The 12,169-nt window shown below is 56.9% G+C and overlaps 1 protein-coding gene across 6 annotated transcripts in view; it reads left to right on the forward strand.

Annotated features, from left to right (window-relative positions):
* Positions 1–3,396: 3,396 nt before the first annotated feature.
* The window catches only part of SLC22A12 (solute carrier family 22 member 12), a 38,452-nt gene continuing 29,679 nt past the window's right edge, over positions 3,397–12,169 (forward strand). For 2 of the 6 annotated variants that reach the window (XM_032879374.1, XM_032879376.1), the window contains exons 1-6: positions 3,638–4,089; positions 5,332–5,435; positions 8,629–8,783; positions 8,895–9,063; positions 10,475–10,598; positions 11,585–11,700. In XM_032879374.1, the coding sequence (XP_032735265.1) occupies positions 3,697–4,089; positions 5,332–5,435; positions 8,629–8,783; positions 8,895–9,063; positions 10,475–10,598; positions 11,585–11,700 (1,061 nt within the window). In that variant the 5' untranslated portion in view covers positions 3,638–3,696. Of the gene's footprint in view, positions 3,493–3,637; positions 4,090–5,331; positions 5,436–8,628; positions 8,784–8,894; positions 9,064–9,127; positions 9,135–10,474; positions 10,599–11,584; positions 11,701–12,169 lie in introns of those variants that run through there. The other 4 variants (XM_032879380.1, XM_032879378.1, XM_032879379.1 and 1 more) reach the window with 4 other exon arrangements.

Below are 12,169 nucleotides of genomic sequence, written 5' to 3' on the forward strand. Positions count from 1 at the left end.
CACCTAATGAGGGACTGGAACTCCTAACTGCTGGGATCAAGAGTCACACACTCTACCGATAGAGCCAGCCAGGTGCCTCCTAGTCTGTCTTTTTCAATCAAGAATGGTTGTTGAGGGGCACCTGGTTGGCTACATCAGTGGAGCCTGTGACTCTTGATCTCAGGGTTGTGAGTTCAAGCCCTGCATTGGGCGGAGAAATTACTTAAAATAAAATCTTTCTTAAAATTTTTATTTATTTATTTGGGGGAGGGTTTAGAGGGAGAGAGAGAGAGTCTTAAGCAGACTCCACATTGAGCATGAGCCTGACATGGGGCTTGATCTCACAACCCTAAGATCATGACCCCAGCCCAAACCCAGAGTCAGCTGCTTAACTGACTGTACCACCCAGGAGCCCCATAAATAAAATCTTTTAAAAAGAAAACCATAGAAGAATTCCTTTATCACCATGAAATGGAGAGGCCGTTTTAATAAAGCCAAATAAGAAAAGATTGAAAATTTGATGGCAAAAAAGAAATTTTACCAAAAAAAAAAAATCAATAATGGTAGCACAGTAACAAAATCGAAAACTGGCAACTTTCACCACAGGCCAAGAGCCAACCTTCCTGCTACCTAAGGGCTTATAGAAATTGGTATGGAAACCGCAAACTGCAATCAAAAAGTTGTAACGGATGTGAAGAAGCGGTTCATAGAAAAAAGAAATGCAAATACATCTTAAAATATATTGAAAGTTGCTCAACCTCACTCATAAAAAAAAAGGCAAAAGTCAGACTAATTAACGAGACACTCTGGAACTTGGCGGCTATGATCTGAGGCTGCCTGTGTCTCTCCCCTGTGCCCCTGGGCGCGCTCCACCTGGGAACCCTTGGGCCCCCAGGATGCCCAGACCAGGATGCCCCAGGGGCTGGGAATTCTGCAGTCCCGGGTATGACCAGCAGGTGGCGGCACAGCTGCACCAAGCCCTGACCCCAAGCAGCCCCAGAAAAACCGAAAACCCAAATTAAAAAATTCCTTGGCCTGAGAGCCCACAGTCAGTTGGAGATTCCGGAAGCCTTCTGGCAAATCTGGGAGGTTTGACCTTCTGCTGTAAGCAAAGCCTAGGGGCGTCCATAACAAGCAAAGGGCAGGAGAGAAGAGAACATTTTTTACGCATATGGAAGAAGGAGATAGAGACAAGAATTCCAATTTTCCAAGTGAGGACAGGGTGGGTCCCAGCCACCAGAATCACCTGGGGGCTTATTTTTAAATGCAAATTATGGGGCCTCCCTTTGTGGCAGGACCTGGGAAATGGCATTTGGAATGCCAGCACTCCTGCGGTTTCTGACCCCTGCTCAGGTTTGAGCCGGGCTGCCACCAACATGACAACACCTCCTGGCATGGGCCAGAAATCAGGGGCCGGAGATGGGAGGCCTCAAAGTCGCTGCCCCCCGGGGGCCAGGCCTTCCCTTGTGAAGATGCTATTTGCACAAACATGGCATAAAGCCCAGTTCTTTCCATTTGAGATTCAGCCTTCGGGCTTCTGGACTAAGGCTGTGCCCAATTGGGCCCTCGCTCATGGCCTCCTGCTCTAATTTGGGTTGGTTCTCTCTCCACCTCTCTCTACCCGCTATTTTAAAATTCATAAGGAGAGGCGCGCGGGTGGCTCAGTGGGTTAAGCGTCTGCCTTCGGCTCAAGTCATGATCTCAGGTCCTGGGATCGAGTCCCATGTTGGGCTCCCCACCCAGCAGGGAGTCTGCTTCTTTCTCTCTCTCATAAACAAATAAATAGAAATCAATAAAATAATATAACCTTAAAAATAAAGAAAATCTTAAATAAAATAAAACCATAAACAAATTTAGTAAATAAATAAAATCTTTTTTTTTTTTTTTCATTTATTTGACAGAGAGAGATCACAAGTAGACGGAGAGGCAGGCAGAGAGAGAGAGAGAGGGAAGCAGGCTCCCTGCCGAGCAGAGAGCCCGATGCGGGACTCGATCCCAGGACCCTGAGATCATGACCTGAGCCGAAGGCAGCGGCTTAACCCACTGAGCCACCCAGGTGCCCCAATAAATAAAATCTTAAAAAATAAAATGAAATTCATAATGAATTCTTGCCACAGAGCCAGCTTTGAAATCCAGGCCCAGACCCCACCCCCCACTCCTCGGCCCCCTGGCTGGTGTCACGGTGGCCGGATTCTCCAAGCCTCTGGGAAGTTCAGGGTCCAGATGCCTACCCGCACCTCACCCACACTTCTAGCACTCGTCAGACTTCTCTCCAGAACTGACTCAGCCCATTCTTCTCCTAGCCTGGGAGATGACTTCCGGCTCCCTGGCTGGCCCTAAGTCTGATGGCAATCCTGAACTCCAGCCTTTGCTGGGATCTGGTCCATGACAGGCCAGAGGCCACATGGCAGCCTGTCCAGGGGCCTCAGAGAGAGAGCTCTGGCCTTGGTGTCTTGTTCTAATCCCCACGCTGCTGTGTTATCTGGGGCAAGCTGCCTGCCTTCTCTGAGCCTCAGTTTCTGTGTCTGGAGGAATTCGCACCAAGGGCTCAAGGGCTGCTATGAGGAGAGAGGGAGAGGGTCCGGACTGCACGGGCAGCACAGAGCCAGACACACAGCAAGCCCCCAGTGCCATGAGCAGCTGCTACTAAGAGGCTCAGTCTAGGTGGGGTACTGGGGACGGGGCTGCCTTCACCCCTCCTCAAGCCAGGCTAGGCTAGAGTTAGACCCTGGGTCAGGGAGGTATGGCTTCACTCAACTTTCCTGGTCTGCACACCTGCTCAGCTCCAGGCCCAAGAGGGGCTTCGAATGGATGTCAGGGGATCACAGCCCTGCTTTCCGCCGGGGGGAGCTTCCAGTCTAATAAACGCAACCTGGAACCTGGAAATAGAAGCTTCCCAAAATAGTGAGTCTGCAAGCTGGTCTCCCGGGCTGCCTGGCCAGAGGCGCGCAGTAAGGAGGGAATGAGCCCAGGCCTGGGTCCTCCTGGTGCTGGGAGCCCACCTGCTTCCCTGCAGCCTGCGGGGGTGGGGGCAGCTACAGAGGACCCTGCCCAGTCCCCCACCTCTGTGCTGTAGCCAAATGGCCTGAATCTTTGTCCAGCGCGGCTGAAACTCAGGCCAACTGTTTCCTGATTTAAAGAGCCGCACGAAGAGGGACCTGAAAGTTTCATTTAGGAATGTGAGCAGGCCCCCAGCAGAGAGCTGCCAAAGCCTCCCTCAGTAGCTGGACCTGACTTTCCTGCCCGGGAGCTCACGGTGAGATTGAACTTTAACCAAGGTCACTGCCGGGAGCCACTTCCTCCACGACTGGAGCTCAGTAACATCACAGCTCAGTGCATCCTTTATTTTCTTTTCTTTTTTTTTCTTTTTCCACACCTGCTTGATCTTTTACTCTTGGTGCTGGTGAACCAGAGCGCCTCGGAGGCCCCAGGCAGCCTGGGGACGGTGAGCTTTGTCCCTGATGTCCCCTCTCCAGAGGGGTGGGGCACCCAAGCGTCATTCCCTGAAACAGGGTAAGGGGGGAGTTTCTTCAAAGCATCTGGGGCAACTCAGGACTGACTCGACTGACCGGTTGCGAGCCGGCTCTCCCAACCAGCTGCAGGCTAGCAAGGGTGGAAGGCCCGATGGCCCAGGGTTCCAGTAGCTGCTACGGGTTCGGATACTCTCGGGCTTCCTGACCTCTGGGACAGCTGCCCTGGCCGCCTGCGGTTCTGCCCATGGCCTTCGCCGAGCTCCTGGAGCGAGCAGGGGGAGTGGGCCTCTTCCAGGCCCTGCAAGTTCTCACTCTCCTCCTTCCCTCCATCTTGGTGCCCTCGCAAATGCTCATAGAGAACTTCCTGGCCGCTGTCCCAGGCCACCGCTGCTGGATCCGCCTGCTGGACAATAGCTCTGAGGCCCCCGCAAACCTCAGCTCTAAGGATCTCCTGACCGTCTCCATCCCACCAGGACTCAACCTCGAGCCACACCAGTGTCGCCGCTTCCGTCAACCACAGTGGCAGCTCCTGGACCCCAACGCCACGGCCACCAACTGGAGCGAGGCTGCCACGGAGCTGTGCACGGACGGCTGGGTCTACGACCACAGCACCTTCACCTCTACCATCGTGTCGGAAGTAAGGGCCTCCCCCCTGCTGACCCCACGGCTCTCTGACCCAGCCTCCCAGGGATGGCCGCCCACCCATGCTTGAAAGGATCATACTGTTCCTGCCAGCGGTACTGAATTAGATGCGACATGCTGGCCTGGATCCTGATCTGAGGCCCGAGTTCCAGGATAAGCAGGAAGACTTTGAGAAATTTTAGAATTGGTCACCATTTAACCCTGCAGGAAAGGGACAGTGACGGGCACTGTTCTAGAGGCTTTCCCCCTAGTCTCACTCCGAGCTCACGAGCAGGGGGCCTTGTCTGCGTCTGGGAAGGAACAAAGAGAAGCAGAGTGAGGGAGATAAGTTGGCCAGGACACACAGCTCACACACTCCAGCAGCCGCCTCAGCCCAGACAGACCATCAGGGGCCAGAAGCTGGGTCTCCATCACGGCCTGTCCTGCGGCTACACAGGAGAAAAGCAGGTCCTGGGAGCAGAGCTGAGAGGCAGGTGGGGAAGGCCTCTCTGGAGGGGAGACTTGGATGAGGAGACAAGGAAGGTGCAGAGAGAGCCCAGTGGGGACAAAAGTCCAGGTCTGGGGTGCAGAAGGAGGTCCATTGTGTCTGGGCACCAAGGAGTTAGGGGCCAGGCCACAATGCAAGGATCTGCTTGGCATTTTCCAGTGATCACTTTGCCCCGTGGGGACAGGGGGCTCCTGCTTCAGTGGCCCCGGCGAGAGAGGCCGAAACAGAGCGAAGCTGTCAGGTCTTGGTGGAGGACTGCGTAGTGGGGGGTGTTCGGGCCATGGATGCCCGGACCCGGGCAGGAGCACTCAGAAATTATAGTCGCACGTACTCAGCCCTCTCTGCTCATCCTGGCGGCCCTGCGAGGGAGGCAGCTGCACAGCCCCCCTTATGCATGAGAAACCGGGCTCAGCAGGTGCAGAAAACCCCGGGCTCCCCCAGCCACCCACAGGGTTAGAACCGCAACCTGTGGTTCAGCTACCACACTCCACTGCCCACCCCCACGCACCCAGAGTGGCCAAATCACGTGCGTGCCATGCAGCTGGCTGGGAGGACAGAGTGGAGCCCCCCCCCCAACCCCAGCATACCCAGTTCCATCTCTATCGCCTGGCCCGAGGGACATCACCCCCAGGACCCAGGCTGACCAGGTGCTCCTGGCTGGGAACTCCCAACCTGGGTCTCCCTCTGCCACCCAGACCCCACTGTTCTGTGTCCTCTGAGCCCAGCTTCTGTGCCCTCCTTCTCTTCCAGTGGGACCTAGTATGTGACAACCAGGGCCTGAAGCCCATGGGCCAGTCCATCTACATGGCTGGGGTCCTGCTGGGGTCCGTCTCTTGGGGCTTCCTCTCTGACTGGTGAGTACCTTCACTCCCCACCGGCTTCTCCTTGACAGAATGAGCACCACGGGGACAGAAGTACAAAAATGGACCATAAGCATCCACATTCCTTAAGAGACGGGGCTCTCTGGGTCTAGACGAGAGTCCCAGGTCCCCAGGGAGCAGCGACGGCCAAGAATCCCAGGCCAGATTAAGCTACATTGTGCGCGATCCCCTCAAACACCACGCTCTCTCCTTTGGAGACACCAGCCTTCCTGGGCACCTATTGTGTGCCAGGCACTGGAGAGCCCTGTCCTCAGGGAGCCCATAGTCCCCTCTTCCTCCTCCTCCTTCTTCTTCTAAAAGATTTTATTTATTTATTTCAGAGAGAGAGAGAGAGAGCGTGCACATGTGAGTGAGCTTGAGTGGGGGTTGGGTGGTGAAGGGCAGAGAGAGAGGGAGAAGCAGGCTCCAGGGAGCCTATGCTGAGCAGGGAGCTGGATGTGGGACTCAGTCTCAGGACCCGGGATCATGACCTGAGCTGAAGGCAGACACTTGACCTACAGAGCCACCCAGGTGCCCCCACCCTTCTTTCTTCTAACTCCAAGTACTTGGCCGGCTGTGAACTAGAAATCCTCCTCCTCCTCCTCTGGCTCTTCCCCCTTGTGAGGTGGTGCCCCCAGGACCTAGCCCCGCCCCTTCTCTTGGCCACTGCCACCCTCCCACCACGATTTGAGGTTCCAAGTGGAGGAGCATTTGCCTCACATTTGCTGGGGCCAACGCTGGCCTCGTGACCCACACCGCCAGCCCAACCCCTCGGCACCAGACTCCATCTGGGAAACCGGCCCCTCCCCCCCAACGCCGCCCATGGCACACCCCTAACCATGGGAGCCAGCCCTGGTCTCCTGCCTTCCCCCTCAGATCCAGCCCCAGGCCCCTCTTCTCTATACCCTCCCCTTGCCCCAGCTACCTGCCTCTCTGGCCTGGGGCAGGCCCTGGCCCCCTTGAGGGTCTCTCCTCCATTCGGAGTGACTTTGCGAAATCCTCTATGTGGATCTGGTTGATGCCAGCCAGGTCCTCCAGGGCCATCGCACTGAGGACAGTTCCTGCCCCCCACCCCCCCACCTCTGCTTGGCCCTTGGCTTCTCCCCCACACCCATGCATGTCCTTACTGGGGCACCTTCGGCATCCTGGCTGCAGAGCTCGGAGGGAACCCATGGCCGGTGGCCGGTGGGTGAGCCTCATTCTGAAGGTTGTCCCCCTAGTTTCTTTGTGCCCGGCACGCAGACCTCAACCCCAGGCAGCCTTTTCCCACCACAGGCGGGAGGCCCCATGGGGGCCTCGGGACCCCCGCCCTGGCCTCCGGCACCGTGGGTCCTCTGGTCATGCCTTCTGTCCTTGCTCGCTGCACCTACTCTAACAGTGCTCACTTGTTCGCTCACTCGCTGGTCAACTGGGGGCGTTCCCCAGGGACATAGATCCCAGAAGGCAGGGGCACGGCATCTCCAGGTCCCCAGCATCCAGCACGTAGCAGGCACCCAATCCTTATTCAGTGAACACACGAACAGCTTCCCGACTTTCGCCACACCCTGTGGGCTCCGGGTCTGGCCCCTGGGTTCCCTAGAAGGGAACCCCACCTTTCTTTCCCTGGTTCCCTAGAAGGCGGGCATGCTGCTTCCCATGTCTCCTCTTCTTCTGTTCTGGGGACCTGGCTCTGTCCGTGGGGCTGTTGTGGGTTAATCACATGAAGGACATCAATCACAGACAGACCTTGGGCTGGGCAGGGCGTAGTGTGGGCTCCTCCTGTTGTGGCTTTGCTACCATCATTGTCGGTGGGCCTTATTTAATCCTGAGCATGGTGGGGGGCCCGAGCAGCAGGGAAGGACGTGGTCCAGGTGGCACTTTCAGAGGACAGCTGCCATGCGGCTCTGGCTCATTCCCCCGGGGCTGTCCATGCCGGGAGCCAAATCACTATCAGTCTGCAGCCTACCCAGGGAGCCTGGCGTCAGGGCCCGGTGTCGGCATCCAGCCCTTGCCCTGGGTCTGGGCCACATGTCCTTGTTCCTGGGCAGTGCTCAGACAGGCGGGCCAACCATTGCCCGAATCTCTCCCATTGGACCGACACACGCTTTGGCCAAATGCAGGCCGTGGTTTGGGCTAAGCCAGCCTTGGGGCTGGAGCAGCACGGTGGGTGTGCAGATAGATGTCCAAGGTCCCGACACAGGTGGTCTCACGGGAGCTCTGGTCCCCGTGCTGGCCGGCTTGCCCAAGGCCACGTGCGCTCAACCCCCTGGCGCGCCACCTCCTTGCTCGTCATCACAGTTTTCACGGCTCTGTAAGGCCGTCATCATGCACATCCCCATTGTACAGACAGGGGAACTGTGGCTCAGAGACATTGAGTCCTGTGCCCAAGGTCACCCAGGCAGGACACAGCTGGGCTCAAACTCAGGTTTCTGATGCCAAAGCCCATCTTTGTTCGGTTTTTATTTAAATTCCATTTGGTTAACATGCATTGTACTATGAGTCTCGGGTATACAAAATGGTGATTCAACCAAAGCCCGTTCTTTTTTTTTTTTTTTAAGATTTTATTTATTTATTTGAGGGGTGCCTGAGTGGCTCAGTGGGTTAATTCTCTGCCTTCAGCTCAAGTCATGATCTCAGGGTCCTGGGATCTAGCCCTATATCGGGCTCTCTGCTCAGCGGGGAGCCTGCTTCCCCCTTTCTCTCTGCCTGCCTCTCTGCCTACTTGTGATCTCCCTCTCTCTGTCAAATAAATAAAAAAATAAAATCTCTAAAAAAAAAAGATTTTATTTATTTGAGAGAGAGAGTGAGTGAGTGAGATAGAGAGCACAAGCCAGGGAGAGAGGGAGAGGGAGAAGGAGACTCCCGCGGAGCAGGGAGCCCAATGCGGGGCTCGATCCCGGGACCCTGAGATCATGACCTGAGCTGAAGGCAGACACTTAACTGACTGAGCCACCCGGGCGCCCAGAGCCCATACTTCACCCTGAGGTGATGTTGGCCCCGAGATCCAAGTGTTTGCCATTTTTATAACAAGCAGACTCGGAGCCCGCTCCTGGGAGATCCGCGGTAGGGAGCAGGTGCTGTCTGCACCGAAGGGGCCCCAACAGGTGTCCCCCCCTCTCAAACCCTCCTTTCCCTCGAAGCTCCTGCCCCCAGGCCCAAGTCCCACCGCCCCTCTCCAGGCCCCCACGGTACTTGTGTCCCAATCCAGGTTCGGGCGGAAGCCGGTGCTGAGCTGGTGCTGCCTGCAGGTGGCTTTGGCCAACACTGGCATCATCTTTGCTTCCAATTTCCTCATCTACTGTGGCCTCCGGTTCCTGAGCGCTTTTGGAGTGGCCGGCATCATCATGATCCCGGTGACGCTCAGTAAGTTCCTCCCTCAGCAATACGTGCCATGATGGGGGCGGGGGGCGGGGTTGGAGACAGGGACCAAGGCCACCAAGTGGGCCTTACCTGCCTGTCTGCATCACATTTCAGTGGTGGAGTGGACCACAACCCGCAGGAGGACCGTCGCCGTAACAGTGCTGGGATGCTCCTATAGCCTGGGCCAGATGGCCCTGGGGGCCTTGGCCTTCACCCTGAGGGACTGGCGGGCTCTCCAGACAGCCGTATCGATGCCCTTCTTTGCCATCTTCCTGATCTCCTGGTTGGTACAGTGTGAGACTTTTGCCCTTGGGGAGGATGTCACTCACTAGGAGGGAGACTTGGAGGGCCAAGGTGCCCCTCAACCCCACCGCCCTGACCGGGCGTGGATCCCAAGGGGCTGAGAGCCACGGAGGGCAAGGATGTGTGCAGAGCCCCTGCTCAGGAGAAACATCTTGGGGTTCAGAGTTACGGGGTGGGCATTTTAGCCCAAGGTATGAGGCTCCCATCTGGCCAGCTGGCCCCCAGGTCTTCCCCTTCTCAGCCCCAGCTCCCCTCACCGGCTGGACCCCTTCCTTCACATCACTGGCCCGACCGCCTGCAGATACCTGGGTCAGTGCAGACTGGCATTGGATATGAAAAGATACAATTACCATGGTTATTTGCCATAACATGCCCTGAGATCTGGAAACACGTGCTTGGGTGAGGGAGAGGGAAACAGACACAAACTCATGACCCCAAACGTTCTGTCATGTCTGTGAACCGGGGCTGAGTACACCTGCACCCCGTAAGTCTGCTGTGCGGTACAGAGAGTAGCAAGGACTCATTCTTTCCTTCTCTAGTATTTACTGCCCCGTGCCAGACGCAGTTTTAGGTCATGGGGACACATCAGCAAAGAAAAGAGATCAAAAGCCACTGACTATGCAGAGTTTTGGCACAGCAACAGAATCAGTGAGCAAGGAGGAGGACATCCCATAATCACACTTAATCGGCCCCTCTGGTCACCTGTGTTGGATGTGTCCCAGATGCTGTTGGTCATACCAGATGTGTATTCACTTCTTCTAACGAGGAAGGTGATACAATGACCGCCATTTTCAGGTGAGGGACTGAGGCCCAGAGAGGGTCAGTGACTTGCCCCAGGCTACACAGCTGGTAAGCACCAGAGGCAGGATTTGAACCCAGGCAGGCTGGCTCTTTGAACCACTGTGCTTCCCTGCAAACAGGGCTGAGCCCCTCTAGGCTGGGTATACGCCAGACCTTTTCACCCAGGAGATGACTCTCCCTGCCATTTCCCGGAGGCTGGGAAGAAGCAGGCTACTTTTATAGAACCACTCAGTTCTGGCTGGGGATGTAGTACACTGTGCACTGTCACAGAAACGGGCTCCACATCACCATAGTCCCGGGCAGCCCGTGCACTGGCCATGCGTGAGTCCCTGGCTGCTGGGAAGCCAGACGGGGTGGCACAGGGGAAAGAGGGCGGCCGGGCATAGGGACCCAGCTTTTCTCTGGAGCCGTGGGGGCCTGCCAGTCTCCCGCCCTGGCACCAGCAGTGCCGAGGGGAGAGCAGCTGGCTGCCGTCTCTCCCCCGCTGCTGCTGGGGGAGCGGCTGCCCACATCCCCCTCCCAACCTGGCGAGGAGGGCCCAGGATCCTGGAAGAGTGCAGGGGCCAGGTAAGCATCTGGGTCTTTTCCAGGTGGCTGCCGGAGTCTGCCCGCTGGCTGATTATCACGGGCAAACCAGAACAAGCACTCCAGGAGCTCAGAAAAGTGGCCAGGATAAACGGCCACAAGGAAGCCACCACGTCACTGACCGTCGAGGTGAGAGCCCCTGTTTGTGACATGAGGGACATGGCAGGGAGACAACAGCCACAGATGTCTTATCGTCAACTTCAATATTGCCCACTCCGGCGACAGAAGTGACACCCCACCCCGACAGAAGTGACGCCCCACCCCCAGCTGGCTTTGTCAGGGGCTTTCAACCACGTGCATTGCATGGTGACCTCACGGGGCTTCTCGGTGTTTTGGGGGGAAACTGGATGTGCTGCTTGGGTGGTGATTCTTTCAAGAAAGCAGGTGTGGGAGGATGTGCAGTAGAAACAAGAAAACTCAGCCTGGGGTTGGGAGGATCAGGGAAGTCTTCCAGGAGGAGGCGAGCTGACCAAGAATGAGCTGAACACAGGGCCGTGGGGCCCAGAGGTGCAGGAAGAATCTGAATGGGCACTTGTGTACAGTGAGGAGCCCGTGTGGCCTGGGCACGAGGCAGACCCTGGTGCCAGCCACGAGGGGCAAGGCGGGTGGTCGGGTTTGCCTAGGAACTGCCGAGAGTAGCACGTAGCCCGCAGCTAAGAGAGTCAGAGCTGGGACACAAGACTGACTCCCTGGCTCAGAGTAGGGGGTCCCTGTCTGCAGAAGGGAGCTCTGCCCGGGGTGGGAGGCCAACTGCAGTGGGGGGCCAGAGAGAGATCTTTCTTTCTTTCCTTTTTTTTAAAAATTTACTTGACAGGCAGAGATCACAAGTAGGCAGAGAGGCAGGCAGAGAGGTGGGGGGAAGCAGGCTCCCCACGGAGCAGAGAGCCTGATATGGGGCTCGATCCCAGGACCCTGGGATCATGACCTGAGCCAAAGGCAGAGGATCTCCCACAGAGAGAGATCTTTCTGCTTCTGTGTCCCTGCTCCCACCCCCAGGCTTTCCAGTTTCCAGGCTGGGCTCCTCCCATCACTCTGCCCACCTGGACGCCATTCCCTGGCATGGGGGCGGGGCGGGGCCAATGCCCCCCCCCCACTGTGTCCTGTTCTCACCGCAGGTGCTCACGGCCAGCATGGAGGAGGAGGTGGCCTCTGTGAAGGCCCGCAGGTCGGTGCTGGACCTGTTTCTCTTGCCGACGCTCCGCTGGAGAAGCTGCAGTATGTTCCTGGTGAGGTACGTGCCCTGGTCATCCCTCCCAGGGCCGGGGCTGAGCGGGGAGGCTGGGGCATCCGTGGGGCCGCCTGATGGTCAGTGGAGGCCGGCAGCCAGGGCCATGTAAGTGGTCACCTAAGGCAGGATGAAAGACATGGAAGCTTATTGAATTCGCTGCAAGGGAGCGGCAGGCAGGACAGCAGAAGAGACACTGTCTGCCAGGAGGCAGTTGGGGGGGGACTGTAGTTATGGGGGAGGGGAAGAGGTAGGGAATGTTCCTTTCTTGCTAACAGTGCCCAGTTGCCAACGGGTCAGCGAGTGGCTGTTTTGAGGTGGGTCCCGATGGGTCTGTTTGCTTTCATCCGGGTGGTCTTGCTGTTGGCCCTTCTACTTTCCTGGGGCTTCCATTGCTCAAGTTCGTCGCTTAAAAATGGCCTCGGTCATTTCCAGGGTGGGGATGGGGGACAGCTCCTGTAAACACCTTTCTGTT

This window comes from Lontra canadensis, unplaced genomic scaffold (assembly GCF_010015895.1).
Source record: "Lontra canadensis isolate GAN:19392208 unplaced genomic scaffold, GSC_riverotter_1.0 scaffold66, whole genome shotgun sequence".
NCBI lineage: Eukaryota > Metazoa > Chordata > Mammalia > Carnivora > Mustelidae > Lontra > Lontra canadensis.